Source organism: Scyliorhinus torazame, chromosome 19, assembly GCF_047496885.1.
Source record: "Scyliorhinus torazame isolate Kashiwa2021f chromosome 19, sScyTor2.1, whole genome shotgun sequence".
NCBI classification, from domain to species: Eukaryota; Metazoa; Chordata; class Chondrichthyes; order Carcharhiniformes; family Scyliorhinidae; genus Scyliorhinus; species Scyliorhinus torazame.
Genome location: NC_092725.1, coordinates 84,913,410 through 84,931,796, shown reverse-complemented (window position 1 = coordinate 84,931,796; position 18,387 = coordinate 84,913,410). Strand labels below are relative to the sequence as shown.

The 18,387-nt window shown below is 44.1% G+C and overlaps 1 protein-coding gene across 3 annotated transcripts in view; it reads right to left on the bottom strand.

The window, feature by feature from the left end:
- Positions 1-18,387, bottom strand: part of LOC140396271 (ADP-ribosylation factor GTPase-activating protein 3-like) — a 91,077-nt gene that overhangs the window by 66,041 nt on the left and 6,649 nt on the right. For 2 of the 3 annotated variants that reach the window (XM_072484656.1, XM_072484658.1), the window contains exons 2-3: positions 3,865-3,983; positions 884-956 (exon numbers count right to left, since the gene is read on the bottom strand). In XM_072484656.1, coding sequence (XP_072340757.1) covers positions 884-956; positions 3,865-3,983 — 192 coding nt within the window. Of the gene's footprint in view, positions 1-883; positions 957-3,864; positions 3,984-9,148; positions 9,224-18,387 lie in introns of those variants that run through there. The other variant, XM_072484657.1, reaches the window with a different exon arrangement.

Here is an 18,387-nt window from a genome sequence, read left to right as displayed (position 1 = left end):
TGTGCTGGAACTGTATAAAACATTAGTTAGGCCACAACTAGAGTACTGTGTGCAGTTCTGGAATCCACATTATAGGAGGGTTGTGATAGCACTGGAAAGGGTGCGGAGGAGATTTACTGGGATGTAATCTGGACTGGAGAGTTTAATGAAGGGAGATTGGATAGACTTGGATTATTTTCCTTGGAGCAGAGGAGACTAAGAGGTGACATGATTGAGATGTTTAAAATTATGGGAGCATAGATTGAGTAGACAGGAAGAAACATTTCCCCTTGGTGGAAGGACCAATTGCCAGGGAAGGGGCAGGAGATTTAGAGGGGATGTGAGGAAAAACACTTTTTTTACCCAGAGGGTGGTGGGAGTCTGGTGCTCACTGCCTGAAACGATGGTGGAGGCAGAGACCCTCATAACATTTATTTAGATGTGCACTTGTAAACCCAAGGCATACAAGGCTATGGGCCAAGTGCTTGAAAATGGGGTTAGAACAATAAGTTTTTTTGGCCGGTCCAGCCGCGATGGGCCGAAAGGCCTTTTCTGTGCTGTATGACTCTATGACAAGCCATGACCAAAGAAATGTAATGTAAGATCTTTGCCATCTACTCTATCAGAATTTTGGATTTAATGTTTCCATGGTGGTTCGAGGACTGATTTAATTATAGTAGTATGAAATGCTCTGGCCAAGATACCTCAGATACCTTATTTCACACAAGGTTGCTACAGCCTCACTACAGCAGAATAGTCAATCTTTATATGGGTTTCTGCTAACGTTTGTAAAACACAAGCCTCCTAAAGCACAGAATAGAAATATTCACAATACATTCACTAACTGGTAGTTGACCAATTATAACACAAAATTTTGAAAGCGCTGACAGGACTTTGTACTTACAGCATTTGCATTTCCACCAAGTTGCATACATCTCAGCTGAAACCAGGACCAATTCGAATCCAGTTCTGTCGATCTGGAAAATCAAATAACCCAAAGGAAATAAAATATGCATTAAGGAAGGCAGCCAACATTGCTGAGAAGAGGCTTTCCCATTATGATTTCTTAAAATCAACAACCACCATCACTGCATTTTTAATATTTAGAATACGGATTGTAAACATTCTATTCTGAAGTGTATGGTTATATATTATAAAGACATCAGCGCAAATATCATAAAACATCAAACAGAATTCAGCACTCGTGTAAAAATCAAAACATTACAAATGATAGAAAGCAAACAAAATAGAAAATGCTGGAGACATGCAGCACCTATGGTCAGATAAGTTAATGCTTCAGATATAACCTTGCTGAGTAATGGTGGGGGAGTTTGTACTGCTGCCTTTTCCTCTCTCGGCCAGCTTTCATTTCAATTTTGGATCTGATTTACCATCTGCCACCTCAACTATCCCCACATTCTCAGTTTCTTTAACTTCTTCTGCACTTCTTCACATCATAATCACCTCAATGGTCGATTACCATCAAAACATCTCCTGATTTTCTTTTAAACAGATTCCAGATCATTGTACGAATATTTCATGCGGTTCTCTTCTTAAACCTTCATTCCCACTCTATTTCAAAGATTTTTCATTTTAAACAAAATATAAAATTGATGCGCATTTTAAAATACACAAGTTTATGAACTTAATAGTTTAGCCTGCTTCTTTAAAGAAATCAAATTTAAATACAGGCTTCATCTCGAGGTCCAGGAGACATGGCACATTGGTAGCCCACAAACACTGCTTCTTCCAACACACCTGATCTGACTCCAGGACACTTTCTTTCACCTCCTCAATACCATCCTCCTCCACCATCCAACTCTAGTTCACTCTGTTACCACTTGGGGGTTGAGACTCTCCAGCGATCTCCATTATACACTGAGTAAAGCATTGGTTCGCAAACTTTCCGGGGGTACTCTGCTGTTTAAGGTGGCAAGGGATAGGTTCCGGTATTTGGGGATCCAGGTAACGCACGAGTGGCCACAAGGCATAGGTGGAGCCTAACTGGGTTGGTGGACGAGGTTAAGGGGGGCCTTAAATGGTGGGATACTCTGCATTTGACATTGGCGGGGAGGGTACAGGTGGTAAAGATGAACATACTGCCATGATTCCGGTTTGTTTTTCAGTCCCAGTCCCAGTAACCCCCCCCACCACCCCACAATTTCCTGACCCAAGGGCATTTTTCAGAAGGTAGATGGGCCCCCTCCCTGCCACAAATTCCAAGGTTTAGTAGGACTCTGCTGCAAAGGCAGAGGCGGGAAGGGGAATTGGCGCTCCCACATTTGCTGCATTACTATTGGCCTATAAAAATCTGGAACCAGCTGAGGCACTTTAAACTGGGGCACATGAAGGTGCGGGGTTGGAGCAGGGAGATGGCGGTTTTGTGATGAGGGTGGAGGCGGGCACTTGCAAGCGGTCGGGGTTGCGGACGCTGGCAATGGCGGCACTCCCGTTTGCCCCAGGGAAGTCCAGTGGTAGTGGCCATGCTGAGAATATGGAGGCAATTTCAGCAGCACTTTAGGTTGGGGACGGGGTTGAAGTTGGTGCTGATCCGAGGGAACTATGGATTTGAGGGATGGGAACAGTGAGGAGTGATGGAGATCAAGAACTTGCTTTTGGAAGGGGGGCTTGCAAGTTTGGAGGAGTTGGGGTTAAAGTTTGATGTCACATGCGGGGAGGGTTTCAGGTACATACAGGTGCAGGATTTAGCAAAAAAAGGTTTTTCCAACCTTTCTGGTGGCACGGATTGGGGACATATATGGGTGGCTGGAAGAGAATGGCACAACCTTGGTGAAAAGGATCAAGCGGAACTGGGAGGAGGTGGTGGGGACTTTGGTGCAAAGTAATGCAAGTGAACTCACCCTCCTCCTGCGCAAGGATGAATCTTATACAGTTTAATGTGAGGATCCTCATGACTCGGGCACGGATAGGTAGGTTTTTCCACGGAGGTAGTGGACCGATGCGAGAGGTGTGGGAGGGGGGCCAGCGAAACATGTCCATATATTTTGAGGGTGTGAGGCATTGGAGAACTTTTGGGAGGCGGTATTTAGGAACCTACTGCGGATTGTAGATGAAGCCGGACCCTATGGTGGCGACCTTTGGGGTGTTGGAGGTGCTGGGGTTGCTGGAGGGGAAAGGAGCCGATGTCATGGCCTTCTCCTCTCTGATTGCCCAGTGATGGATACTTTTGAATTGGTGGTCGGCCACTCCACTGGGGGACATGGCATGGTTAGGCAACTTGTAAGAGTTTCTCAGGTTGGAGAAAATCGAATTCGTCCCGAGTGGGTCAGAGGAGGGCTTCAAGGTACGATGGAGACCATTTATGACTATATTTGAGGTGAACTGGGGGAACAAAATACCTTTTTAAAAAACATTTATTTCAGGAAAACATGTATTTACTTACAAACATTATCAAGGTGGGTGTTCCTGCTTACTCGCTGCAAAGTCTGTTTTATCCTCGGCAAAAGCCAGGAGCAGAGCACACCACCAGTTACCACTCATTGCTAACACTTGACCACGCTGTCCACCCATGGACCAGCTCTGCTGGAAGGTCTCTGCAGACCCACAGGGTCGATGGGCACCAGTAAAAGAATCATTGGGTACAGCTTTACTCCAATGTGCCTCCATCCCAAAATCAAAAGGTATATTGTCTATAACTGCATAACATTTCCACTTTGCACAGCTGTCCTCCTGATCTCAAAGTGAGATTGTCAACTTTATGCTAACTGAACATATCCTAAAACAGACTTTTAAAGAAATATTTGGTTAAGTAATTAATATATTCGCGTGAATGCAGAAAATCAACTTGAAGATTCATTACAAGGTTAAGTTCATTCTTTATATTTCTTCCAGCCTTCACAATGCTAGTCCTGAAAGGTACCATACCTGATAAAACTCAAGTGAACGCCAAGCGATCGATGTGTCCCTGAACAGTCAATACAGAGAAAGACGCCATAGGTTATACTGGCCCAGCTAGGGTTCTTGGCTGAACAGTCAAAGCAAGCCTGCAAAATTAAATTTAAAACACTCAACATTAGATTCATCAGATTAGTATTTATTTTAATCAGCCCCTCCAAGGCCAGTGCAACTTTATAATAATCTTCGAGGACGCTCACAAGAACATGGCAGATTTATTTGTACTCCTGCTTTTTGAGAAAACCAACAAACCTGAATTTTACCATTGCGCAACACAATATATTTGCTTGGAAACAGATTAAGCCACCACAATACCAAAGTAAGTTTTACATGCCGAGTAAAAAAAGCAAAATAACACCGCAAGAGAACGGAATTAAGCTCAGCCTTCGGGAACTCTAATTTTACAAGGGCGAAAGGAAGGTGGAGGGAGGAGAGTGAATGACCAAATGTGACAAACCGCTTTACAACCAATTAAGGACTTTTTGAAGAGTAGCCACTATTATGCAACAAACACGGCAGCTAAGCATACTTAGCAAACTCCCAAAACCAGCATCGTGATAATGACCAGATAATCTGTGTTTCATGATGCCGATTGAGGGTAAATATTGGCCAGGACATTAGGGATAACTACCCTGTTCTTCTTTGAAAGAGTGACAAGGGATATTTTATATTCACACGTGCAAGCAGATGGTGCCTCAGTTTAACATCTCATCCCAAAGAGGCAACATTCCCTCAAGTACGGCACTGAAGTGTCAAACCTTTATTTTTTGCTCAAGGCCTGGAATGGGACTTGAACCCAGAACCGTGTGTGGAGCCCCGTCAACTCCCGCTAGGGTTTCATCCCCATGAAATCTCGCAAATGGTGAACTTGCACATGTACCAAGTCGGCACATGCACAGTGCGCGTTTCTACATGGGAACTTTAACATTCTAAATCGCGGATGATTGAAGGTTCGGGACTGTGAACCACGATTATATGGTTTGAGTATAGGAGTAGGGATGTCTTGCTGCAGTTACACAGGGTCTTGGTGACACCACACCTCGAGTATTGTGTGCAGTTTTGGTCTCCTAGTTTGACGAAGGACATTGTTGCTATTGATGGTGTCCATCGAAGGTTCACCAGACTAATTCCCGGAATGGCAGGGCTGTTATATGAAGAAAGACTGGATCAACTGGACTTATACTCACTGGAGTTTAGAAGAATGAGAGGGAATCTCAAAGAAACATATACAATCCTGATGGGACTGGACAGGCTAGATGCGGGAAAGATGTTCCCAATGTTGGGGACGTCCAGAATAGGGGTCACAGGTCTTTAATAAGGGGTAAGCCATTCAGGATTCAGATGAGGAAGAACTTCTTCTCTGAGAGAGTTGTGAACTTGTGGAATTTCTACCACAGAAAGCTGTTGGGGCCAGTTTGTTGGATATAATCAAGAGGAAGCTGGATGTGCCCCTTACGGAAAAAAGGATCAAGGGGTATGGGGAGAAAGCAGGAGTGGGATACTGAATTTGCATGATCCGCCATGATCATATTGAATGGTGGTGCAGGCTAGAAGGGCCGTATGGCCTACTCATGCACCTACTTTCTAAGTTTCTAACCACATTTACAACAAAGTTGCGATAGAGGAGATCATGAACAGCAGGAGTTGACTGTAATTTAAAGTCAACGCTCAAGCTTTGCTTTCACAATTGGAGTTTAATATGAAGCCCTTGATGAGATGATTGTTTTGTAATCACTGCTGAACTGATTATTCTGTAACTTACATACAGCAGCTGGCAATTTCCTTCAATTTATTGAGAGATTCTTCACTGAGTAATGAGAGCAAAGAATTGTCACACTTGCAGAGTTCTTGCAGAGTTCATAGTCTGGTCAAATTTTAAACCTAATTCCAGCTTAAAAAATATTCGCTCCACCCACTCTGTGTTAGCACATTTCACATTTCTCTACCCAAAGAATGCAGAGTTTCTTCCGATTTCAAAATTAGGACAGATAGGAAAAATTTAGTGAAAGAGGTTAAGTTTCAAGGAATGCCTTGAAGGAGGTGGTAAGAATGACGGCAGAGTAATTTAGGGAGGAAGTCCCAGAGGCTAGAGTTTAGACGGCTGAAGGAGTGGCCAAAGTTGGAGTAATGGAAATCAGAGATGCACAAGAGCCCAGAATTGAAGGAGTACAGTTCACTGAGGGTTGTAGGGCTTGAGGAGATTAAAGAGATAGAAGAGGCAAAGTCCTGTAGAGATCTGAATACAAAGAATGGCATGTCAAATTTGAGGCATGTTGCTAATTTTCTCCTTGGTTCAATTGCTCTGTTTTATTACCTTTGCTCTCGAGTCGCCAGGTATCTTTATGATACCGCCACGAGGTTCAAGTCCGAGTAATGATCAATAATCCAATACACCGATTAGTAAGATTTAAATCAACGCACATTTATTATACATAGTAATTGCTACTCATGCACAAATTCTACGTCTAAGTTACTTCTACAACTAACAGGCCTATACTTAACTTCGGACTGGCCCACCAGGTCAGGGGAACAAATGGCCTTTCGTTCGGGTTCTGAGTCTGCGGGATTCGAAGTTGAAATTGAAAATTGAAAATCGCTTATTGTCACAAGTAGGCTTCAATGAAGTTACTGTGAAAAGCCCCTAGTCGCCACATTCCGGCGTCTGTTCGGGGAGGCTGGTACGGAAATTGAACCGTGCTGCTGGCCTGCCTTGGTCTGCTTTAAAAGCCAGCGATTTAGCTAAGTGTGCTAAATCAGCCCCAGTACGGATTGGTAGCTAGGAGCGCCTATCTCGTAGCGAGCGTTGAGTATAAGACATACGATTTAGATGATCACTGGAGTCACTGCACCGGTCACGGTCAATGTTGGTTCGTTGTTGCTTGGTGACCCGGGCAGGAAGAAGAGCGTGAAGAGAGCGAAGAGGTGAAGAAGAGTGAAGAGTGAAGAAGAGTGAAGAAGAGAGCGATTTGAACTTGGGGCTCAATTCTTATAGTCCCCAGGGGCTTCCCGCCTTTCGGGGTGGACCCTGTACCTGGTCCTCAAGAGTATTGAAAGTCAAAGAGATCTAGGAGTACAGGTCCACAGGTCATTGAAAGGGGCAACACAGGTGGAGAAGGTAATCAAGAAGGCATACGGCATGCTTGCCTTCATTGGCCGGGGCATTGAGTACAAGAATTGGCAAGTCATGTTGCAGCTGTATAGAAACTTAGTTAGGCCACACTTGGAGTATAGTGTTCAATTCTGGTCGCCACACGACCAGAAGGATGTGGAGGCTTTAGAGAGGGTGCAGAAGAGATTTACCAGAATGTTGCCTGGTATGGAGGGCATTAGCTATGAGGAGCGGTTGAATAAGCCCGGTTTGTTCTCACTGGAACGAAGGAGGTTGAGGGGAGACCTGATAGAGGTCTACAAAATTATGAGGGGCATAGACAGAGTGGATAGTCAGAGGCTTTTCCCCGGGGTAGAGGGGTCAATTACTAGGGGGCATAGGTTTAAGGTGAGAGGGACAAGGTTTAGAGTAGATGTACGAGGCAAGTTTTTTACGCAGAGGGTAGTGGGTGCCTGGAACTCGCTACCGGAGGAGGTGGTGGAAGCAGGGACGATAGTGACATTTAAGGAGCATCTTGACAAATACATGAATAGGATGGGAATAGAGGGATACGGACCCAGGAAGTGTAGAAGATTGTAGTTTAGTCGGGCAGCATGGTCGGCACGGGCTTGGAGGGCCGAAGGGCCTGTTCCTGTGCTGTACATTTCTTTGTTCTTTGTTCTTGATTGGACTTTGTCCCAATCGCTTGGTTCGATTTTTTCCAATACTGGAGCAGTTCCCTGATTGCTGGGCGGTCTTGAGGTGCTCATTCACCTCCTTTGTTTTGGCTCCTGCTGGCGCAGAGTCTGGCTTTGCTTTGTGTGTCAAAATGTTACTTATTGTTCGCGGGGATTGCTCATCAGTATGCAGGTGGCTGTTCACTTTGTTATGCTGATGGCCGCTGGTATCGATGTTGTCTGGTTTTTGCAGAGATAAATACACAGCAAACCTGCAGCTGCTGGTTTTTGTCTTGTTGGCCGACTTTCCCATCAGCCTTTGCCGTTCGCCATTTTAAATCGGGAGTTGGCCACTTTAGGTGCCTACAGGCGCTGCTGGACTGGCAGGAAATGTAGGTCAGAAAGCAAAGGGGTGGGTGGATGAACAGGGCTTGGTGCGAGTTCGGGTATGGGCAGTGGAATTTCAGATGAATTTTAAAGGGTGGAAGATGGAAGACCAGCCAGTCAAGTCTGGAGGTAACAAAATCATGGATGAAGGTTGCAGCAGCAGATGTGCTGAGATGGGGTTCAGGACAAGTGGAAGTCGGCAGTATTGGTGAAGATGATGATACAAGGCCATAAGACGGAGGAGCAGAAGGCAGCCATTCAGCCTATTGAGTCTGCTCTGCCATTCAATGAGATCATGACTGATCTGATATGATAATCCTCAACCACACATTCCCACCTCACCCCCATAACCCTCGATTCCCTTACTGATTAAAAAATCTGTCTATCTCAGCCTTGAACATAGTTAATGACCCAGCCTCCAAGGCATCTGCAGAAAAGTATTCCACAGATTCATTACCCTCAGAGAAGAAATTCCTCCTAATCTCGGTCTTAAATGGGTGACCCCTTAATCTGAGATATGCCCTCTGGTCCTAGAGTCTCCCACAAGCGTCTTGGAAGCGCAGCTCAGGTTCAAATAGAATGCCATGGTTATAAATAAACAGCCGGATTCAGTGTCAGACAACAGCCAGGTAAGGGGGCTGAAATTGGTGTCAAAGGGAATGGGGTTGTCAAAGAGCTATGAACAATGGCTTTATTCTTCCCATTAGTTAATTCGAGAGGAGTTCTGTTCATTCAGTAATGGATGTTGGCCAAGCAGCTTTACAAATCAGAGGCAATGAAGAGAATGCAGTTGAGTCAGGATTTTCATTTCCCAGTTATTAAAAACATTCACTTTTGCCAACACCTTTGATATGGTTTGACACATCACACGACATGAGAAGGGTGTTTCAAAAGGAAACTAGCAGGAACAGGCCTGCTCTACATATCCTGTTTTACCAGGACGTCCACTATCTTGTACACATAGTATTACAGAGATTACTGAATGTTTTGAAGAGAACCCGGAGTGGGTGGCAATGATTTGTTTGACATTACAATTACAAATCAAACTAAATTGAAATGGGGGATGGTAAAATGAGAGTGAACTGGTTAATATTTTTATTACCTCATCACCTCCTCTCAGCTCCTCCACTGTTGATAAATGATCAGACTGCTCATCTGACATCCAAAACTAGATTAGCAGAAATTTCCTTCCAATTAAATATTGAGATTTTTTTTTGCCTGCTCCAAATTTTGTTCCCTAGCCAGCGATTGATTCAGTCTCTCTGCCTGGAAACAGTGAGTTTAAACCAGTCTGTTCACAACCTTGGTGTCACACTGAACCGTGAGATGAGCTTCAAACCACATTATTGTATCATCACTAAGGCCACCGATTGCCACCCCCATTACATCACCCAACTTTGCACTGTTTCAGTTAATTTGCTGCTGAAACCCACATTGAATCCTTTATTATTGCGGTGGCACAGTAGTATTGTAGTGTGTCCTGTCTCACAGGCAGTACAGACCCAGCAGAGGTGGCGACACAACCTTGATTCAAACATGGACAATGGGTGGCAATAGGTGGTCTTCGTGATGACACAATAATGTGGTTTGAAGCTGATCTCCAGATTCAGTTTGACACTAAGGTTGTCAACATGGACAAAAGAGCTGAACTTCAGACGGGAGGTGAGAATGGCTGCCCTTGACATCAAGGCAGCATTTGACAGAGTATGGCATCAAGGAGCCCTAGCAAAACTGGAATCAATGGGAAAGCTCTCCACTGGTTGGAGTCATATCTGGTGCAAAGAAAGATAGTTGTGGTAATCGGAGGTCAAACATCTCAGTTCCAGGTTATCACTGCAAGAGTTCCTCAGGGTAGTCTCTTAGGTCCAACCATCTTTAGCTGCTTCATCAATGACCTCCCTTCCATCATAAGATCAGAAGTGGGGATGTTCGCAGATGACTGTGCATCTTCAGAACCATTCACAAACTGCTTCAGTATCTGAGGAATCATGTCCAAATGCAGCAAGATCTGGACAATATCCAGACTTGGGCTGGCAAGCGGCAAGTAACATTCGCAACACATAAGTGCTAGACAACGACCATCTCCAACAATAAAGAATTTAACCATCTCCCCTTAACAGCATTACCATCACTGAATCCCCCATTATCAACATCCTGGAGAGGGGGTGGGAGGGGGAGCTACCATTGACCAGAGACTGAACTGGACTAGCCATATAAATAATGTAGCTACAAGGGCAGGTCAAAGGCTAGGAATCCTGCAGCAGGTAATGGAATACTCTCCACGTGCCTGGATGAGTGCAGCTCCAACAACACTCAAGATGCTCGACACCATCCAGAACAAAGCAGCCCGCCTGATTGCTACCCCTTCCACAAAGATTCAATCCCTCCACCACCAGCAATTCTGAATCCAATATGGGTCCTACAGCAACAATTACAAATCCCATTCTGAATTAGCTTTTCCCATCCTGTCTCCTGTATCTGTCTATTCCCTTTATGTATGCATCAACGCGGTTCAAAAGCTTGGGAAGGACTGGGATGGCGAACAGAGTTCAGATGCTCCTCATGCACATAAAGTCCCATATATCCCAAATAGCCTCTCATACACAAAGTCCAACTGCCTGGCTTCATGTGCCAATCTCTTTATAGAACTGTGGGTAGAGATATGAAGGCGAGTGTCCGGCAGCTCTAAAGCAGACAGCTCCAGGTTGGTACCCTTACTTGGCAGGCTACCTAAGAGAAGTTAATTCTGACTTCAAAGTCCCCAGCTATGGATTAACTAGTAAAATACATATCAGCTGACAATGTGGACGATCCCAAATAATGCTAATGGCTTGGACATCCATATCAAGGGCTCATCTAGGAGAAAGGCAACTCCAAAAGTAAACCTGTATCCTTTTCAGCTGCTATATTTGTTGCATGCATTGCATTAAATGTATTATCAGCTGTTTGGACGAGGGAATGGGAGGGGCTTTGCACAAACTCCACCCACTTAACTATACTCAACGTGCAGGTTGCTCAAAAAGTAATCAACCAAAACATCAGGCTTACTCAGCCCTGTGGCCACAGGGCAGGGAGACAGAGAGCGAGGGATACTACTCCTGGCTGGTCATTATTTACTGCAGTCAAAATGAAAAGCACAAGATGACTAGTTCTTGACACTCGGTTCGTGGAGTGTCAGATACTTCCAGACCACCAAACGAGACCGGAGCACAGTACAGCCTCATAGCCAGAATGCTGGACATGTACAGCATCAACATAGGCAACCTAAGCAAAACAAGGGGTTTGTTGACGAGTCTCAAGTGGTTGATGCAGGCTACACATTCTGCTGGATTGGCAAGTCCAAGGGCCAGCCCCAACAGTCAGGTATGGGTTTTGATCTGAACACGCAACCTTGACTCACTTCCTCTGGGGATTGGAGATCAGCCCATGACTCTTTGTTCAAGTCTTGCCCGTAACCAGCACCTAACACTCAATAGCACCTTTGCTCTAACAATGACACATACAGATGAGATCAAAGAAACAGTCCATGTTGAAAGAGAGACGCGCAGGACAGCACGATGGTGCAGTGGTTAGCACTGCTGTCTCACGGCGCCGAGAACCTGGGTTCAATCCCGGCCCCGAGAACCTGGGTTCAATCCCGGCCCCGAGAACCTGGGTTCAATCCCGGCCCCGAGAACCTGGGTTCAATCCCGGCCCCGAGTCACTGTCCATATGGAATTTGCACTTTCTCCCCATTACTGCGTGGGTCTCACCCCCACAACACAAAGATGTGCAGGATAGGTGGACTGGCCAGACTAACCTGCCCCTTAATTGGAAAGAAATTTTAAAAGAAAAAGAGACATACTCTCTAAGCTTTTCGTCTTGCACACATCAGACAGATTGCAAGATTACCAGCAGTGAAGAAAACAACAATTTATACTGCTAAGAGAGTGCTGATTGGTTGGCAAGTGGGCTCTTATTTGTCATGGAGAATGCAGCAGAGAGCAGTTTAATGCCAAGCTGTTGTTCAAATTCAAACCAGGAAGGTCGACTCTGATCCGTTAACGCATTGCCACGGGGAATGGCTGCCCATGAGCTTTTGGTTTCATTGAAAAAGTTGCAATGTGTGGACATTCTCTTTCTGCCTGCAAAGAAGAGGCCTGTGTGTGAATATGCATGGCTTCCAGCATATATAAATGAGATATGCTTTGAGCCCAAATGATCATTTTAAGTTGGTTTTCAGTGTAATGCTTAGTATAATCAAGATTGTTTAGCTAATGTTGTAATATCACAGAATTACATCTAAGGTTGGACACTATGTTTTGAGTTTTGCAAGCACAGGCTGGTTGAGTACAATCAGTACTTTGTCTATTGCAAACAGATAAAGCTACATACTGTTTGATGCAACTCGCCACTTCTTGGGACTTATGGTCTACAAACCTGGCATCACACTGGCACTGAAATTCATATACCACATCAGTCATTTGTTGATAGGCAGAATTTTCTTTGTAGGGCGGCAGGGTGGCGCAGTGGTTAGCACTGCTGCCTCACGGCTCCGAGGTCTCAGGTTCAATCCCGACCATGGGTCACTGTCCATGTGGAGTTTGCACATTTTCCCCGTGCCTGCGTGGGTGACACCTCCACAACCCCAAAGATGTGTAGGGTAAGTGGATTAGCCATGCTAAATTGCCCTTTAATTGGATTTTTTTTTAAAAATCATCTATATCAGAATTTATTTTGGCTTGACAGCCGCATCCTGCTGGTGGAGAATACCACTCATGTTGTTGCTGCATAGTATCAGATGTTTCTCCTGTAGCTCAAAATTTCTGAGACACTTTACCTAATCTGAGGTAGGCTGGGCACTGCTCAGGACCAAACACCTTAGGTCCATTCATGAGTTTACACAATATAGTGTTAATGATCTGATCAGGGTAGCTATTATCCCACAGGATGCCTTTGAAGTACCCTATTTCAGCATTAATCTTGACTTTTTACTGTTCCTTGCTGCATTCTCCATGGCAAAACCGCTATCAAAGAGTACACTTACCAAACGATCAGCACTCTCTTCTCATGCAGTATAGGTTGTTCTCTTTATTCTTGGTAATCTTGCAATCTTTCCTGGGGAATGCTAGACAAAAATCCTAAAAAGCATGACTCTTTTTTTCAGCAATATTCAAATCCTGTCCCGCTAAACAACTATTCCATGGTGACTTCAACAAGATAATCAGAGGAGTAATCCACAGGGCAAACTCATTACTCTTGGTGATTTCAATGCCTGAGTGGGCACAGACTGCAATACAGAGGAATGCGAGAATACCACGGTATTGGCAGAGCAAACCCCAATGGCCAGCTCCATAAGTGCAGTGAGTTTGACCTAATCATCACAAACATAATCTTCCAGCAAGTAGACAAACTCAGAACAACATGAATGCCCCTCAGATCCAAATACTGGCACATGTTGGACATTATTTTATAATAATAATCTTTATTAATGTCACAAATAGGCTTACATTAACACTCCAATGAAGTTACTGTGAAAATCTCCTAGTCGCCACACTCCAGCGCCTGTTCGGGTACACCGAGGGAGAATTCAGAATGTCCGATTCACCTAACAAGCACATCTTTCGAGACTTGTGGGAGGAAACCAGAACACCCGGAGGAAACCCACGCAGACACGGAGAGAACTTGCAGACTGCACAGATAGTGACCCAAGCCGGGAATCGAACCTGGCGCTGTGAAGCACCAGTGCTAACCATTGTGCTACCATTATTTTATGACGGAGATTGCAAGGATGTGCAATCTACTCACTTCCTTAAGAGACATAGAATGCTGGTCTGACCAGTGGATTGTCAGGAATATTATGTCTTTCAAGATAACATCCAAGGTGCTTCAGCACAGAGTCAAGCCACAAAGGAAGCTTGGAGTAACTGTTTTAAAGATAGAGCCAAAAGACAAGAATTGGAACTAGCCACAAGAATTCCTGACACCCCAGCGGACAATATAGCAATTGAAGATCCTTGGGAAAAGTTAAAGTATGTTTCTTGCAATGTTATGACACTCTGGGCTAGAGTGCGGTCAGGTCCAGCCCCACTTGACCCTCACAGCAGCATGGCTTCAGACGTCCTAGATTTTGTTAAACTGAAGTACCAAGACTTCTAGACAAAGTGCACGATACTCACAGATCTTATGTATCTGACAAGAAATCAGCAGTAAAATAATGCGATACCATCGTGATAATCGCCTGTTGCAGACAAAACTAAGAGATGAAGAGTCAATGGTGGGAAAATAAGGCTGCTGCGCTTCAAGCAGCTGCTGATAAAAACTATCTGAAGGCTCTACAAAATGTGCAATCAGTCTACGGCTCCAAAACCCAACAGTCTGTCACTCCTCCTCTCAGCAGATGACAATCAGCTCCTAATAGACATAAGATTCTCTCTCAATGGGCAGAGTACTTCCAATAATCACCTCAACCAACAATCCAATGTGCAATGAATGATACCATTGAGTCACTTTCACAGCACCTCTGGAACAGCTTGCTCTCCACCCTTCTCAAGCAGAAGTCATGAAGGTTACAAGTCTTCAAGAACTGATGGCATCCTTGAAGTATTCAAGTACATGGTTAGGAAGCTCACTAATCTCTTCTGCCTATCTGGAACCAGGGCTACAAGGATGTTACTGTAACTCATCTCTACAAATGGAAAGGGAGCAAGTCCATCTGTGACAATCATTGTAGAGTATCACTTCATTCCACAGAAGGAAATACTCTTGCAAAAGGTTATTCTTAATCGGATTGTCACTCATCGCATCGACTCTGTATACACAGAATCACAGTGTGGCTTTTGTTCAGTAAAGGGAATGACGGACATGATCGCTGTAGTATGTCAAATTCAAGAAAAGTCCCACGAACAGAATAAGGACCTGACCAGTTTTTGATACAGTAAATAGAGAAACCTGTGGAATGTGATGTAGAAACAGTAGAAATATGGCTACCCTAAAAAGGTAATCAGTCATTCACTCATTTTACAATGCCACGATGGCCATTGTGATGCAAAGTGGATCATCGGATGCCTTTCTTGTCACAACAGCACCAAGCAAGGCCAATTATTGGCTCCAGCTCAGCTTACTTCTCAGCCACGCACGCAAAGATCTTAACACAGGAGAACACATTCAAATCAGGAGAGATGGCAACCTCTTCAATTGCAAAGGCAAATGTTACTGAGCAACTACTGAATGAACCTGTTTGCGGACGATTGCTCTCTCCTAGCACCTATTCCAGAAGACATACAGCTGCTTGTTTATTGCTTTGCCCTATGCATATCCTCGTAACACTTTGGCCTGACAATAAGACAACAGAGATTTTGTATCAAACCACCCTTGGTCCCACGCTCCAAGGCTCGACATCACTATCAGTAACACACACACCCATTTTGTACAGAGGTTTTGCTATCTTGGGAGTATTCTCTCGAATAACACTGTGCTGGGTGATTAAGTCAACCATAGTTTGGAAAAAGCAAGTTCAGTGTTTGGCAGGCGGAAACAGTATGGAGTTTATCTCAGAACAAAGATCAAAAACTACCTGGCAGTGGTTATTACATCACTTCTTTAGGAGTGTGAGACTTGGAAAACTTACTACTGGCATCACATAAAACAACTAGAGGCATTTCAGCTCTGTTGTCTGACATCTATTTGCAATTTCAGGTGGTGGGCCAAAGATCCGCCACACCGAGGTTCGTGCAGAGTGCTACATACCTGGCATCAAGAGCATGTTCATCAGAGCTCAGTCTCACTGGGTCAGTTATGTGTTTGCATGCAGGGTTCCTGCATACCTACAGCCAACTGTAGGAGGAACCTACACCACAGAATGTCCCAAACTTAGATACCAGACCATCGAAAAAGCTTACAAGCGATTTTGACATTTGAGATCAGAGTCCATGCTTTCAGGACAAGTGAGGCCAATGCAAAAATGCTTCCATCCACCCATAACACTGACTTCATGTGTCGTATTTGCAAACAGTTATGAAAATCAAGACTATTGTTTGGCTGAACACTCATCCGTCAAGGAATGTGACAATCCAATGGAGTGCATTGACATGTCCTCTTCCTCTCCCCCTACACCCAGGACTCTGAAGGCAGTCCTTCAAGTTCTCCACTGCTACCTTGTTGCTTAGTTTAATATGTTAGCATTTAATGGTGTTTCGTATTGTTTGACTCCAGTGCCACTGGGGCACCCACCAATTGGGGGGGGGGGTCTCCATTGGCAGACTGGAAGATCCCACCTGCGGGAACAGCTGACAAATTCAGTCCTCTCTTTCAAACCTTATACTGATTGTCTATGGTTTTGTTCTGAGTAAAACTGTAGGAGTGAACCCCTTTTGTCACCACTATGGTTGGTATATGTAAGTATTTACAGGCATATTATGTTAGAAAAACGCCCAAACCTGGGGGGTTAGGAGATTGGTCAGATGGATATGAGGTGAAATTTAATGTGAAGAAATACGAGAAAATACATTTTGAGAAGGAGAATAAGAGGGCAGGCATACTACATGATAACATTATAAAAGGAGTAAAGATGCTAACAGACTTACAGGTTCTGATTAACAAACCTTTAAAAGAAAGCAATTTTAAAAAGCTGTTCAAAGAAAGTCTTTGGGATCCTAGGCTTTATAAAAAGGGGCAAAGGACCCAAAAGGAGTAATCCTAAATGGATCTAAGCATTGGTTAGACCAGTTAGAATATTGCAGCCAGTGTTCACAACCTTGGTGTTATATCAGAACAAGATGGTCTTCTCAGCACATTTCTCTACCAAGACTGCCTGTTCCCACTTTGTAACATTGGCTGGCTGGCCGACTCCACCCCTGTCTCGACCATTGAAACCCTCATCCATACATTCTGTTATCTCTAGACTTTACTATTCCAATGCTCTCCTGGCTGGTGTCCCATATTCTACCCTCTGCAAACTGGTTATCCAAAACTCTGGGGCCTATTGCCTTATTTGCCCCAAATTCCATTTACCCATCACCTCTGTGCTCACTGACCTACGGTGGCTTCCATTGTCTCAGATTTTGAAATTTGCATATTTTTTTCCAAATCCCTCTGTGGCCTCATCTCTCCTCTTTAATCTCCTCTGGCCCCAAAGCCCAGAGATACCTCCACCCATCTAATTCTGGCCTCTTGAGCATCCCCAAATGTAATTGCTCCACCATTAGTGGCCGTGCCTTTGGTTGCCCAAGCTCTGGAATTCCACCCTAAACCACTCTTTCTCCATTTAAGACACTTTAAAATCAACTTCTTTGACCAGGCTTTTATCCATCTGCCCTAATATCGTCTAATGTGGTTCGGTGCCAAACTTTGCTTCATAATGTTCCTGTGCAGTGTTTATTATGTTACAGGTGCTTATATAAATGCAAGTTGCAGTGAAAGCAGAATAGATTTTGAGAAAATAGTGGACCAATGTTTGAGAAAGAAAATTGTTTCTGGATACACGGAAATTGGACTAAGTGGACAGCTCGTTCAGAGAGCTAACATGACGGAACGAGCCAAACAGTCTCCTTCTGGTGTAGTAACATTCTATTTTAATGGTAACTATGATATATCACATACTGGTGTGCTTTTCAGCAGCTGCTGGTCTCTATTTCGAGCAGCTGCCTTGTTGTATCTAAATAACATTCACCATGATACCTTGTATACTATCACATGTAATACAGGACACTGAGAATTAATGGCCAGACTGTTGAGTCTAGACTCTTTCCCCCCCCCCCCCATGGTATTGTCTCCTTCCCATTTCTTAAATTGCTTTGTGACATTTCTGGCTGAGTGGGTAGTCTCTGTCATTGGTGTTTTGGAATGGCACAAGCCAATACTGATTCTCACCCTGTGGGCAGCATGTGATCCGATCACCATGTGGCTATTCCACAACATGACCATCATCTTCAACTCATCTTTCAGTATCCAGTTTTAAAAGAAACTGGTCACAAAAACAAGGAGGGTATATAACAGATGTAATTATCTTTTAGACATGTAAACAAGACTATGATATAAATTGTTTAGCCAGAACGCCTTTTAAATATCACCCAGTTTGTTAGGTGAGCTGACTCAATTCTCAGCAAAAGGCAGTAGACTGCCATATGTACAGACCCAGAGGTGGAACCAAGTTCATTATTATGGTTATTCCAAAACAAATATGGAGTCCCAGCTCATTTCTGCATTCACAGTGCAATATTTGTAACTAACTGAAAATTTGTCCTTTGTGCAATAATGCAGATCATTCCATACATTTAACACCCCCAGGAAATGTTAACCACATAACTAATAAAATCAGGAATTTAATCTTTCTTTTTGACACTGAGTTATGGAGTTAAAGAT